The sequence below is a fragment of the Nerophis ophidion genome, linkage group LG14 (genome assembly GCF_033978795.1).
Source record: "Nerophis ophidion isolate RoL-2023_Sa linkage group LG14, RoL_Noph_v1.0, whole genome shotgun sequence".
Classification (NCBI taxonomy): domain Eukaryota; kingdom Metazoa; phylum Chordata; class Actinopteri; order Syngnathiformes; family Syngnathidae; genus Nerophis; species Nerophis ophidion.
Window position 1 is genome coordinate 36,843,104 of NC_084624.1, and position 15,686 is coordinate 36,858,789.

Here is a 15,686-nt window from a genome sequence, read left to right on the forward strand (position 1 = left end):
AAAATTTAAACAATGAAATGCTCAATTGATAATCCAGATGTAGAATATATCCAATTAGTGCGCAAATAGTCCTGACCGCTCTCATCCCAGTATATTGGGGCTGAGCGCCTCGAAGAAGAGGGCTGAGTTCCTCCCACTTCTGCATCTTCCTCCTCAGTCTGAAAGCGTTACCGCAGGGCCCAGAGGAGGCACAAAGCGCATTGGTGTGCACTGCAGCACAAACCTTATTCACTCACTAGAAGCCAGTTGAGATGTGCACACTTTGTGTTTGTGTGTGTTGCCGGAGGAAACTCCAGTTTGCCAACCAGAATACGCTCGGATTATTACTGGTTACACTTAGTTTACACTATTGACTTTAGTCATCCAGAGAGTGTGAATAACTGTGTGGGTAAATGCTGGCCATATGCCCCACTGCCTTTCACTGGAATTATTTGTTTAAAGCTGAGCACACAAAGCCTGACCGTGATCTGCCTGCCAGGACAAGAGATGTCTGGAGACTCCCAAATGAGTCCACATGAATATTTATACCCTAAGTTTTTGCAGCGTAGTGATGAAACACGGCCTTGCATGCAGGCTCTGATGTCTCATCTGGCTAATTGAGTGGACACATATTTGCACACTCACCGTGATGATGACATCTGACTGTTCTCACAGGTGAACGGGCAGTGTGCTGGACACACGGCTATGCAGGCGGCCAGTCAAAATGGACACGTGGATGTCTTGAAGCTGCTACTCAAGCACAACGTAGATCTGGAGGCAGAGGTTAGCATGACTAAACAGTTTTCCTATAGTCATACTTTTGCACCACACCTCATCACTGATGCACCATACGCAGGACAAAGATGGGGATCGGGCGGTGCACCACGCAGCCTTTGGAGACGAGGGCTCTGTCATTGAGGTGCTGCAACGAGGCGGCGCCGACCTGAACGCCAGGAACAAGCGCAGGCAGACTCCGTTACACATAGCTGTCAACAAGGGCCACTTGCAAGTGGTGAAAACCCTGCTGGACTTTGGCTGCCACCCGAGCCTCCAGGTAACGCATCACAACCACCTCCTCAATTGAATATGTTTAAAATTTAATCACAACTAATGTACTGCGAGTGTTCATAACCCAAGGTTCCTGCTTTAGGATTCTGAGGGAGACACACCCCTGCATGACGCCATCAGCAAGAAGAGGGATGACATGTTGTCAGTGCTGCTGGAGGCAGGCGCCGATGTCACTATCACCAACAATAACGGCTTCAACGCCTTGCATCACGCTGCATTGCGAGGAAACCCCAGGTACGAACCCATAAACCTGGATTATGCTCCAGCGTCGAGGCGCTTGCGTATGTTACACTGGCTCACTCCTCCCCCTCTGAACCCTCTCGCATAGCTTGAGGTGCACCCCACTCAAAAAAATTTGACCATTCTGCATGGCCCGTAAAGGCTACGGTTGGTTTTTTTTGCTCTTTATGTTATGTTATGTATGTTTATATGACTAGGGTTATAACAATACTGTGTTTCCCCCAGAAAATATGTTAGTTAAGGGGGTAATTTGGCCTGTTGCCACCTGGGGGGGCTACAGACTACAGACTGTGGTGAAGTAGGCCGGCTTCATCGCATGAAGAAGCCTACAATTTTTGGGTGTGTTTTCCGCTCCGTATGGTGAATGGCAATATACGATATGTATCTCGATATTTTTTCCGTAAAGTAAAAACAAAACAACAAAACCGTCGTAGTTACCTGAGATACTAAGTATGTCATTGTTTTGACTTAGTAAATATTGACTTACTAAGACAAAATAATGATTAAATCAAAATGATGACCTACTGTAAATAAGCGTTTTCAATAAGCGTTTAAAAAAAAAGAATTAAAAGTGGGGCCACATGCTGACATACGCTCAACTCATCATTCATTACAGCATTTGGGAAGCCTGTAGTTGATTTTTATTATGTAAATGTTATATTTTTATCAACATTTGAAAGTGAAAGTGAAATAACTTTTTTGTTAACTGTTGGTCAATAATGCTGGTCTTTCTCTTAGACAGACAGGGCTTTGCTGTCCGTAACACACACGCACGCACGCAAGCATGCACACACCGCAAAATGAGCTGATGTTACGCTAAAAGCTAATTAGCCTTCACTTCAAGGACTCCGAGCGAGCTGAGCTGCCGCTTGTTTCTAGAACGTCAAGGGGCTCATAGAGATGTTACAAGAAGTTGACTGGGAGGTGTTTATTTTAATTTGGGGAGAGTCCACTGCATTATGCTCACCTGTTAAACCCCTTTCTGCTCATCCCACCGTCTCTCCTTTCTGCCTGCCTCTGCTGTGAGCACAGACTCCATGCGCTCTGAATACTCACTGCTGATTGGCTGCTACATGCGCTCTGAATACGCACTGCTGATTTGCTGTTACCGCTATGCGTGTAACCAATCAGATGGTTGTGTGGGTGGGACAATGCTGGGTGCTGCAGAGAAGCACTGACAGAGGCAGTACGAAGCGTAGCAACTTATTAAGACTTTAGTTTAGCACCAAACTTTAGTTTAACACCAAATGATAATATAAATACATTTAATAAAGTCAAATATAAATAAGGCAACAAGAGAGGTATCCTACACTTCTCTTTTGAAAAGTAAATCTAAAGAGGGGGCATCTACATCACCTTTATGATTTACCTGAGGAGCTGGACAGGTTAAAGAGCTATATATATACCGTATTTCCTTGATTAGCCGCCGGGCATGTAATATGCGCCTGCCTTGAATTACTGCCGGGTAAAACTCGCTCCCCAAATTAATAAGCGCATGCTTACTTTAACCGCCGGGTCAAATTTGTGACGTCACGAGTGACGCTTCCCCTACCGACATTTTCCAAAAGGCAGAGGAGTTTTTTTGCTTTTATTGTGTGTAAACCAGGGGTCTTGTTCCACAGCCATATAGATCACATTAATGGTTGTGATATAAAATAACTTTAACACTCTTAATAATATGTGCCACACTCTGTGAACCCACACCAAACACATTTCTGGAGAACATTGGCTCTGTAACACATTATAAAAGCACCATAACACTTACCCAGAATGCAATGTATCCATGACACTTGGCTATATTATACACGCGCTAGCAACAAACGTTCAAACAAAAGTTCAGTTTATGGGCAGGTTGTGTATGAGGTAGTGCAAAAGGCCGCAGAGCAATGAAGTGCGAGGCAAGGGGTTTGGCTATAAGCCGCCTACTGGCCCGACCAGAACAGGTGGAGTTCAGGGGTTGAGGAGGTGGATATCCTTGGGCTCGGGCTCGAGGCCTATCTAAAGCTCACCATCCAAGACTTAGGGACCTGGCCTACGTAAACACAGGACCCGGAGTTCAATCAATGTGCGCACATAAATATCAACATTAAGTCATCTGTTGTTCGAACTTCAATAAATAAATTACACTTATTATTATCATTATTAGCGATAATACTGCTAACATTAACAATATTAAATAACCACATGTATGTAGAAAATAACTGACACGACAGTACACAGTGTTGTCACTATGACAGGGGTAACTTGCGCTCCAGCGGCCGTGTTCATTCATTGTCTTTACTGTAGCATAAAAAATGCAGATGGCCTTAAAACGCCACAATACTCAGTCACCGTATTTAAGTACCCAAAATAAAGACTACATAAATACAAATTCAATCGAATCAGAAACATTGGAGGAAACAGGATTAAAACCTGATGCTATCCGCCCATATAAAATACATGGGAAAGGCTAGTAACTACTATTAGCAAACAAATTCACTTACCAACTCGGCTTAATATCTCAACATCAACACACTCTTTCGTCGCAACTCGGCCGTGATGGTCGGCACCTATAAATTTACAATTAGTTGTAAAATGTTGGACGGTTGTTTTTACGATATGCAGGCAAACGACAACTTTAAAACATACCGGCTTCAGATGTCCCCAGGCCTAGCCGAGTAGTCGCAAGAATGATCTCTGGGATCACTAGCGCCCTCTACCACCAGGAGGCAAGCCTCACACAGTCCGTCTTCGCAGCCGTTTTATGATTGCCCACCACAAGAAATACGTTACACACATACAGTTGTTGACAAAATACACTGTACATTATATACCTCAGCTAGCTAAACTATGGAAATGTATAATATAATTCATATAGCAATACGGTCTCACTGCACAGCAGCCAGCAGTTAGCTGAGTCATTGCGCAATCCATGGTGAGGCTTACCTGGCTGTGACTCACTGCAAGTCTCTTCTCAGTATTTGAACGGCAAATGTGAAAAATTCAGCGATTTTGAATAAAAATAATGTAAAACTGACAAAGTTAAATGGAGAATAACTATAATATAATCACTGGATACATATAACAATTTAATTTTTATTTTTACATTTCTTTTCTTTTCATGTTGGCACCTGCCTCCCCTGACTGCACGTCACTGGTAACGTGTGTGTGTGTGTGTGTATATATATATATATATATATATATATATATATATATATATATATATATATATATATATATATATTAGGGGGTGGGCAAATTAATGCGTTAATTACGAGTTAACTCATCAATCTATTAACGCCGACAATTATTTTATCGCACATTTGCGTATGTTGTTTACATGCTTTTATTTTGTTAACGCCTTTTCTTAGTAAGATGGCGACGCCCGGGTGGGCTTCAGCGTCGAGGGGCTCTTGGTAAAGATGGAACATTTGGCAAAAATACTGGACAATTCTGCAAATTTCATGGCTGGCTTACAGCGTGGTCACTCCGGGATCATTTACGACCGCCAGACAATTCTGGATGTGGATAGATCGGGCCGTTTTGGACTGAATGACGCATGCTTGCTAGACCGGCTAGCTAGCATGGGAATACTATGCCGGCTACATCCAGCAGCCTGTGAAGCAGCGGAGTATATGTGTTTTCTGTCTATTTATCAATAATGCAGACGAGGAGTGTTGGCTGAGTTCTTAACGTTTGCTTTCAGAGCGTGCATATCACAACATACAAGATGCCGTCATGGCGACACACAACCTTTACCGGGCTACCGCGCATGCTCGTCACTCCTGTTGCATGCTGGGGAGGGTAGTTCTTTTTTTTCCCTGGCTCATAACATTACAATATAGTACCATGTATATGATGCGTTCAGCTTATCAAAGCACCAAGCAAACAATCGGAAAATTCCCATCATATCAATTCCTAGATATGGTCATGATTGTTTTAAGTGCACTACGCAGAATAAACACAACATTATTAATATTGCTACTACGGGTAATTTGATCAAAAATTCCCTAAAACGGCCCACTACCTATAATATAGGTTTTTTAAACATAAGATCCCTGATAAAAAAAAATGTTTCTGGTGTTACCTCAGAAATTGCCTGTTCAGATGTTATGATTGTGGCTCAGAGATTTGTATGGAGATCATATTTATTTTCCATAACAAACAGGATAACTTAAATACTCTGGCAGTGGCAATAGCTCGGTTGGTAGAGTGGCCGTGCCAGCAACTTGAGGGTTGCAGGTTCGATTCCCGCTTCCGCCATCCTAGTCACTGCCGTTGTGTCCTTGGGCAAGACACTTTACCCACATGCTCCCAGTGCCACCCACACTGGTTTAAATGTAACTTAGATATTGGGTCTCACTATGTAAAGCGCTTTGAGTCCCTAGAGAAAAGCGCTATATAAATATAATTCACTTCACTTCACTTCACTTCAATAAGCTTAAATGTTTGTATTTACATTTTTTGAGTTGATTTTCATAAAATATGCTATTTAACTGCTACTGTTTAACAAGGACTGATTTAAATTGTGTTTGCACAACAAATGTTTTGGCGCTTTTGTTCATGTGGGAGAATATTCCAATAAAGGTGCACTACACACTACTTTTGAATTCATTATTGGGCTTTGCGTATACAATGCAGTTAATCGCGATTAATCGGAGAAATGGTGCGATTAACTTCGATTTAATGATTTAATATATATATGTATGTTTATATATATATATGTATATATATATGTATATATATATATATATATGTATATATATATATATATATATGTATATATATATATATATATATATATATATATATATATATATATATATATATATATATATATATATATATATATATATATATATAGATCAGTCACTTTAAGAGAGCACAGCCTATAGATTCGTGGTGAACAATTGAATAGATTAGTTGCGCAGACAGCAATGTGTTTTAACAAGTTAATGTCTCTTGAGACTTAATTACACTGCACACCAAATCTGATGTTTTTGCCCTGAAGTGACACAAAGCGCTTCAAATATGATCTTTTCGCTTTAGACCACATCAGGCAGTAGTCCAAATTCGATTGCAATCAGCTTTGGGCGTGCTACATCAAGATGCAGCTTGCCAGCGGAAGTGAATAGTACTTCATCACGACATCCTATTTCGATGAGCAAAGTCTTTTTTTTAAACGGACACATTTTAGTGATGCATCACTAGTCAGTAATGCGCAAATAATAGGCTATATGTAATGTATGAATACATACTTTTATTCCGAAGAAATTGTGATTTGGCACTGTGGCGTACTTGTTTACATGCTATGTTCACTGCGTAAGTTGTTTACGTAAGTGAGTTGAAAAATAAAGGTAATATAGATCCACGCTGATGTTTATATTACACTATATACTAGGGCTGCGAATCTTTGGGTGTCCCACGATTCGATTCAATATCGATTCTTTGGTCACGATTCTATAATATATCGATTTTTTTCGATTTGATTCGATTCTCGATTCAAAAACGATATTTTTCCGCTTCAAAACGATTCTGTATTCATTGAATACATAGAATTTCAGCTGATATGCAAGCAGAGTAGTAGATTTAAAAAAAAAAAAAGCTTTTATATTTCTAAAGGATAATGTTTTATCAACTGATTGCAATAATGTAAATTTGTTTTAACTATTAAACGAACCAAAAATATGATTTATTTTATCTATGTGAAAATATTGGACACAGTGTGTTGTCAAGCTTATGAGATGCGATGCAAGTGTAAGCCACTGTGACACTATTGTTCTTTTTTTAATTATTTTTAAAAATGTCTAATGATAATGTCAATGAGGGATTTTTAATCACTGCTATGCTGAAATTATAACTAATATTGATACTGTTGTTGATAAAAAATAATTTTTGTTTCACTACTTTTGGTTTGTTCTGTGTCATGTTTGTGTCTCCTCAATTGCTCTGTTTATTGCAGTTCTGAGTGTTGCTGGGTCAAGTTTGGTTTTGGAATTGGATTGCATTGTTGCGGTATTGCTGTGTAGTGGTTTGTTGGATTGATTTAAAAAAAAAAAAAAAAAATCCTACAAAAAAAATCGAAAAAAAAAAAAAAAAGAGAATCGATTCTGAATCGCACAATGTATTGGATTCGATTTGTATTCGAATCGATTTTTTCCCCACACCCTTACTATATACTGTATATTCATTCATACATTATATTACTTTTTAGTTTTTATATATTTTTACGTAAAAAAACAATTGCTTTTAAGGTGTGGTGACTTTTATTTTTTTGTAGTAGTATTAGTAGTAGTAGTGACTGCCATGGTCATTTACGGATTCCGGTCAATTTCCTTTATTTTTACTTTATCGAACTGCGCATGGTAATGACGTCAAGGCCACATTGGGGCCTTTGTGCGTTTATACTGGAGTCTAATAAATATTACACTTTACTTACACTTTAAACAGCCAGCTAGAAAAAAATTAGATTTCTAAAAAATTTGATTTGGGCCACGACTTTGGCTTGCAGTTTAAATGCTGTCTTGTATTCATGTCAGCATTTAAGCCTGGTAGTGAGCTAACGCTAGCTTGCTTTTCCAGTAAATGAGCAGTGTCACCAGTTGGTAAGTTTATTGAAGTGTGGTTATTAATCACGATTTTAGGATCATTACCGTTGGGAGTTTTAGCACAGTTTTTCATTATGCCGTTTATCGTTACTTCCCTATATACTACTGCTTCACATGGCGTACAGCACACCTTTCTGAACACAGATTAACATTTGCCATTAAAATGATTGTTGTTACAAAACCATTAGTTCCAGCTTTAATAACCGTGCGTATCTCTTTTTAGTTACCATACCTCGCTTGCGATGAAGGAAGCTAACAAACTCAATGGTTGAGGAGAGTTGGTCAGTTGACTCTCTGAAAAACAATTCACCGTAGTGTTTCATCAAAGATTTGCACGTCATGCGCTCAACCTCGACAGAGACCTATCAAAAGGATCAAAATGGCGTAGGTGGGGACGGCCAAGTGACAAAGCAAAACCATAATCCAGCCTTCATCTGTCGCTGCTAAATGTTGCTGCATGCTTGCCATCTGCAAGTTATTTTTTTTTTTTTTACTTTCAAATTACATTAACACAAATTGTGGGTCAAACACAGTGAAGCCTTGTAGATTTTCTTGTGTTCACAACCCATTGCCTTAACAAAGTATAGACATGGGGAAAAGTAATTGCCCCTGGGATCCTTTCTGATTTCTGCTGACAAAACCCTTTAATTTGAATTTAATTCAGACTGCTCAGTGTGCATTTCACATTTAGAGACCTCACAGTGTTTGATTTTTTGCGCAGAATCTATACATTAAACTGGCACATGATTCATCTCCAGCTACTTTGCACTTCACAGACTTTTGGGCACATTTGATGCAAGATTAGAAATCCCTAGAGAATAGAAATATCATTTCTTCCACCTTCCCAGACATTTAGGAAAGCTTCAAATAATTGTTGCAGATGTGTTTTTGTAGTGCTGTTGATGGCCTTTCAATTGGTTTTACACTCTGTGTTGTAACCAGAGGCTGGCTTGAAGCGGCTGGCCGGGCATTAGAAGTTGTCCTTGGCCGTATCTATTTATGTTTCTTGTTGGCTTTTTTGTTCTGCGACCACCAGCATTTTAAAGGTGACTTCCTTTCCGGGTAAGAGGGGAGGGGGTCTCCCTGATCGATATTTTACGGTCAGGGTTGGAGATCCTTCTACAAGTCGTGGTTAATCCAGCTTGAGTGGCATTCCCCTTCCTTGGCATTATTTGAATTGTCATAAGCATCTGTGGAACATCTGGCTGCTGCCTGGCTTTGTTGACTTGTGCTACACTGCTGAATGAAATTGTCAACATTATTCTTCTGCCTGAGACTCATCAAACAGGCACATAAAAAGGGAAAAAAGAAATTGCACATAAAGTTAAAAGTATCAAGAGTTTACTCTTGATTGTAAAAGAGACTGGAGGCGTTTAAAGACAATGAGGTTTTTTTTTCAGCTCTAAAAAGAAAATGGCGCTAATAAACAAATGTGTAGATAAAGGGGGGTGCAAGTTAAAAGCGTACAGGAGCATAATATAATTTTCTCTGCTTTTATTTACGACCTCTCCCGCTATGTACAACTTTCCAGTGATTTTCATCGATACAGTACTTGCCTGTCCAGAAGTGATGTGATCAGGTGGCGATAAACTGCAAATTGTTATGCCCCTTGACTCACTGGAAACCAATCATTTATTCCATGCACATACCTCCCTCCTCGTTCTCTTTTATTTATTTAAAGAAGGTCTTAGGCTGGCAGAGGTGGACTTGAAATTGCTTGCTTGCATAAAGTATACGTACAGTTTGTTGTGGTTTATGTTTGTACAGCAGGATTCAGATTGTAAAGGAAGGGAGGAGGGCAAATTTAGTGGAGGACTCTTTGGACTTGATGAAAAATGCTGTAGTGCAGCAGTATTGTGTCAGGGCCTCTGTTGTGTTGTGTTGTGTTGTGTTCTTGTTTGTGCGTGCGCGTGGGAGTGTGTGTGTACTGTGTGTATGTAGCTGTAGACACCCCCCCCCCCCTTGCCTCAGAGACAAGAAGATATACGTCCACCTCTGTAGTCTGCCCATTTACTTTTATTTCATGCTCCAGCTCCTCCAATATCAATGAGCCAGGCCACAAGTCCTGAAGCCCTCTAAAATATCTTCCCCCAGGCTGAGGCTAAACCACCTACCTGGTGTGTTTTAGCAGTTGTTTCAATCGAAAGCTTATTTTTCTTTAAAAAAAAAACCTACCCTTGTTGTGCGTCTGAAAAAATGTGTCGAGATCTTTAGCTGATGTGTGATACCCTATATAGATCACGGACATGTAACAAACGACCTGCTGGTGTTACTATTAATAATCATGTGTTATTCATGTTCAGAGTTCCCATGATGGTGAACATATTGTGCCTAAAGGGATTGGCGCAGAATCAGGAAGTGTTGTAGTGTATCTGGGAGTGAAGACAGACGTGTGCACTGGAGGGAATGCTTGTTAGAATTGAGCCTGTAGTTATCAAAAAATTGGTAATAATAGCTAAAAAGGGTGTTGGACTTTGTGTGACTTCTTCTAGATGTTACAATACATTATACTGCTTAAATTTTTCGTCAGAGTACAAACCCCAAAACCAGTGAAGTGTTCACATTGTGTAAATTGTAAATAAAAACAACGCAATGATTTGCAAATCCTTTTCATCTTATATTCAATTGAATATACTGCAAAGACATGATATTTATTGTTTGAACTGAGAAACATATTTTTTTTTTGCATATACATTAATCATTAACTTAGAACTTAATGGCAGCAACATATTGCAAAAAAGTTGGCACAGGGGCATTTTTACCACTGTGTTACATCACCTTTCCTTTTAACAATTCTCAGTAAACGCTTGGGGAACTGAGGAGACCAATTTTTCAAGCTTTTTAAGTGGAATTATTTCCCATTCTTGCTTGATGTACAGCTAAAGTTGTTCAGCAGTCCGGGGTCTCCCTCGTTGTATTTTACACATCTCAATGTGCCACACATTTTTAATGGCGACAGGTCTGGACTGGAGACTACAGTCTAGTACCTGCACTCTTTTACTACGAAGCCATGCTGCTGTAACACATGTAGAATGTGGCTTGGCATTGTTTTGCTGAAATAAGCAGGGGCGTCCATGAAAAAGACATTGCTTGGATTGCAATATATGTTGCTCCAAAACCTGATGTACGTTTTAGCAGTAATGGTGACTTCCCAGATGTGTAAGTTACCCATACCTTGGGCACTTATACACCCCCATACCATCACAGATGCTGGCTTTTGAACTTTGCGCCTATAACAATCTGGATGGCTCTTATGTTCTTTGATCCGGAGGACACAATGTCCACAGTTTCCAAAACTAATTTGAAATGTGGATTCGTCAGACCATAGAACACTTTTCCACTTCGCATCAGACCATTTTAGATCCGATGCAAAGTGTTTCTGGGTGTTGTTGACAAATGGCTTTCGCTTTGCATAGTGGAGTTTTAACTTGCACTTACAGATGTACCGGCGAACTGTTGTTACTGACAGTGGTTTTCTGAAGTGTTCTGAAGCTCCTGGTCATAATCTTTACACACTGATGTCGGTTTTTGAAGCAGTAAGGGATCGAAGGTCACTGGCATTCAATGTTGGTTTTCGGCCTTGCCGCTTACGTGCAGTGATTTATCCAGATTCTCTGAACCTTTTGATGATTTTAAGTTAAAGTTAAAGTACCAATGATTGTCACACACATACTAGTTGTGGCGAAATTTTTCTCTGCATTTGACCCAACACCCTTGATCACTCCCTGGGAGGTGGGGGAGCAGTGGGCAGCAGCGGGCAGCAGCGGTGGCCGCACCCGGGAATCATTTTTGGTGATTTAACCTCAAAGTCCAACCTTTGATGCTGAGTGCCAAGCAGGGAAGTATTGGGTTTCATTTTTATACGGACTGTAGATGGTAAAATCCCTAAATTCCTTGCAATAGCTCATTGGGAAATGTTGATCTTAAACTGTTTGAAAATTTGCTCACGCATTTGTTCACAAAGTGGCGACACTCGCCCCATTTTTACGATTTACACAACGTGCCAACTTCACTGTTTCTTTTGTTTTTTTTAAAAACTAATTTTTAAAGTGTGACTGCTTTTACTTTGCTGTAGCAGGTACATTTTTTCAATTACATGTAGGGAAAGTCCTGATGAAAGTACCTGAGCATGCTCAGATTAAGTGTAATCTAATAACATGCTTGTCCAGAGTGTTTGCTGCCTTTTGCCGCAGTGCAGCCCGGATAGGCTCCAACCACCCCGCGACCCTGAGAGGGCCAAGCAGTAGAAAATATATTAATTTTGAATTGAGAGTGTAAAGATGCATTGCAACCTTTTTCAAGTTCAAACACAAGCCATTCTCGACTTCCACTCACCATCTTAAAACTTACAGGCTGTGTTTAACTGTCATACAAAAGTAAAAGTAAGTGGACCACTATAACATTATGGCATGATGGCACCTAAGCTAGTATTACCAGTAGGGCTGGGTGATTTGACCTTTTTTTAACATCTCAATATTTTTAGGCCACGATATATAACTCGATATTTTGCCTTATCCTTGAATGAACACTTGATGCATATAATCACACCAGTATGATGATTCTATGTGTCTAAATTAAAACATTCTTGTTCATACTGCATTATTAATATATGATCATTTTAAACTTTCATTCAGGGAGGGAAATCACAACTAAGTCAATTTACCAAAACTGTATTTATTAAACTGTTATTAAGCAGTGGCACAAACATTCATGTCATTTCCAAAACAGAAAGTGCAACATTGTCAGAGACATTTCAAAACAAGCTATGAATGTACTTTTGTGCATGATGTCACTAAGATGACATATCAAAACAACACTAAATTAAAGTGCACTTTTTGTGCATGATGTCACACAAGATATTTCAATAACTCAAATAAAAATGAGCTGCATAATAGGAAATAAAATAATGTATGTTCTTCGCTATGTGGTAGGTTCCCGTGGACGTAATTGCCTTCTGTTTTAGACAATTTTTTTCATACGGTGTTGATTTGGAAATGGTTGCCTCGGTATTTTGTTGGTATGGCACCAAACAGAGATGTTAACATGCAGAGTTTCAAACACTCTTCATTCTCTAGGGGGTGACTTTTCAAATGATGCTACATTTTAGCTTTTGCCCCACACTTGACAAATTACGGTTGTCTGTTTGACATATTCCCACTTGGAGCCAAACCACCGCCAGACGATGGACCCCCTGCTGTTTTTTTTGGAAATGAATTATTCCTTCATTTTTTACCAGATTCGCACCTTCTATCTCTTGTATTACCACTCGCACCACAGCTAACGTTACCAATGCCGCTACCTCTCTGTTTCGCGAGGGCGTATACGTATGTGACGTATGTAAAAAGGTGCGCTTGTTGAAGGAGGGACAAAGAGTGAGAAATGCCTGTAGTGTAATGCCCGCAGCTAAACGCAACTATGTGAGAACATATACTCGAATATCACGATACAGTCATTCTCTATATAGCACAGAGACAAACCCGCGATGGTGTCTGGTAATTATGGCCGGGCAGTATATCGATATACTCGATATATCGCCCTGCCCTAATTACCAGACACGTTTTCAAACACGCATTTGGAAGCACACAGCCTCAAATGTGAGTCAGCAAATACCCCTGCACAGTCTTATCACGTGACTGTAAATTGCAGTGTCGCCCCCTATAGGTTGTGTTAAAAATGCTTTGGAAGACATGCTAGCATATATGAATAAATATGTCCTTACATTTTTACAACACTTCAAATTTCCCTGGTCGATACTGATATTGATCTTTTACCCCTTGTCCCTGTCTGGGTCGCGGGGGGTGCTGGAGCCTATCCCACCTGCACTGATGCGGAAGGCGGTGTACACCCTGTATAAGTCTCCACCTCATCGAATCATACATACATTTATTATTTTGTAGTGTGGAACATTAGAAAAGGCTTTATCAAATAAAATTACTTAAACCGAGAAAAAAACGCTTAACAATTTTTTACTAACCATTTTTTGGCAACACTAAGCGGCCACAATAATTTCTTGTATTACGCTCATGACACAGTCAAAAAGAAGGATGTGAACCCGTTTGTTACTGGATACTTTTTAATATGCTTTGATTTAGAAGTTTATTGACATCTTAAAGAATTGAATTCATGTTAATGCTTTAAAAAGGCAAATGGATGGAACAAAAAGCCAAAAGGCTTGTTTCCAGTATGGCCCATTAAATTTTCATCACATTTGATACATTCAATAATAAAATATATACAACCTGTAACATGAATATAAAAAAAATGAGTTTAAACAATTTATAAATTATGTACATGTATACAGTATACACGTCAGGTGATTTGAAAAACAATATATACAAAAAATGGGGGCGGGGGTATATACACTATGTACATGAAAAGCGTCTGCTTTGTAGACTTATCTGTAAGTAATATAAGTCTAACTATTTGATTCTTATTTATATTGATGAAATTTGTGTTCTAGAACGCAGTGTTGTTCAATTAAGGACACTTATTTTGTATGTCTGGCTTGTGTGCTTAGCTGTTGTGTAGCTAGTAGCCTATAGCCAAAGACATTTACCTTTTGTAAGTGGCTTTACTAAAATATAAGAAAACGGGAGGACATTTAGTTGTTAACTTGCTGTCAAGCTTTGCACAAGTAGTTGTGCTGCTGGACTGCTTCTATGAGAGTGCTTATATCAAAGATTGCTGACCGATTCAATCCAATTTTTCTTTTTTTGCTGATATCGGACTGATATATTAATGAGTGATTAACATTTGGTTGCAAATTTCCGTTCATGTCCCTACAGCAAAGATGCTTTTCTTAGTTGCGGCCATGTTCTTCAACCAATGTTGCTCAGATTTTAATGATATGTGCTTGTCAGTTCCCTAAAGTGTGTGCAAAACGTGGTAATGATTCAAGTTAACCCCCCAACGTTACAGGGATTTTTTTGTTGAGCTGTGTGAAATATGTGAAGTCAATTGTACTTCAGGGTTTTTAACACCACCACCATGTGGTGTATTTGTCAGAAAATAATAACTGAGTTTCACAGCTTGTTTTGACAGATTTTCAACCTTCACTGTGCGGCACTTTAGGAATGGAAGAGTGACACCTTGGTGTGTCCTATTTTTTTTTTTGACTGGATATTATTAATTTCCTCATGCTTTTCCTCTCGTAACATGTGTGTAGCTAAGACATGTTGGTGTAAGTCCTTGCACTTTTCTCTGGTGTGTATATTGCAGCTTTAGCCTGCGAGAAGAGCCTAGCTCATCTCTTGTGTCTTTCCCCCCCGGCTTCTGGAAGTTAGTACCTGCTAGAAACCTGTAAACAGTATGATTAATAGTGCCGTGACTCATAAATGGGGATCCAAACAAGCCCAGCAGTGGTCGGTCTCTGCTGTTTTTGAGCATGTCACATCCCTGTAATGTTTGTGCTCTGCCCTGTTTCATAGTATTCTTTTTGAATATGGCAACACCCACTGTATAGGATGACCACATATGGTAATAATGACCCAGCCTCCCTTTGTATCACTGTTGTACTCTTGGTTGTATGTTACCTCGTAACATGTTAGTTCATATAACAAGGATCAGAAGACATTACCTCCCTGCTTGGCACTCAGCATCAAGGGCTGGAATTGGGGGTTAAATCACCAAAAATGATTCCCGGGCGCGGCATCGCTGCTGTCCACTGCTCCCCTCACCTCCCAGGGGGTGAACAAGTGGATGGGTCAAAAGCAGAGGACAAATTTCACCACACCTCGTGTGTGTGTGTGACAATCATTATTGCTATTTTAACTTATATAAAGTAGGTACACTATTCATTAAAGGTGAAGGAGT

At 39.6% G+C, this 15,686-nt stretch overlaps 1 protein-coding gene and 1 long non-coding RNA gene across 6 annotated transcripts in view; one reads left to right on the plus strand and one right to left on the minus strand.

The window, feature by feature from the left end:
* The window catches only part of mib1 (MIB E3 ubiquitin protein ligase 1), a 117,353-nt gene that overhangs the window by 39,081 nt on the left and 62,586 nt on the right, over positions 1–15,686 (plus strand). For all 4 annotated transcript variants that reach the window (XM_061920566.1, XM_061920567.1, XM_061920568.1 and 1 more), the window contains exons 10-12: positions 655–762; positions 836–1,033; positions 1,130–1,281. In XM_061920566.1, coding sequence (XP_061776550.1) covers positions 655–762; positions 836–1,033; positions 1,130–1,281 — 458 coding nt within the window. The remainder of the gene's footprint in view (positions 1–654; positions 763–835; positions 1,034–1,129; positions 1,282–15,686) is intronic.
* The window catches only part of LOC133568563 (uncharacterized), a 32,844-nt gene that overhangs the window by 3,115 nt on the left and 14,043 nt on the right, over positions 1–15,686 (minus strand). The window contains exons 3-4 of one of the 2 annotated variants that reach the window (XR_009809626.1): positions 811–922; positions 625–750 (exon numbers count right to left, since the gene is read on the minus strand). This is a non-coding gene — a long non-coding RNA (uncharacterized LOC133568563). The remainder of the gene's footprint in view (positions 1–624; positions 751–810; positions 923–15,686) is intronic. The other variant, XR_009809627.1, reaches the window with a different exon arrangement.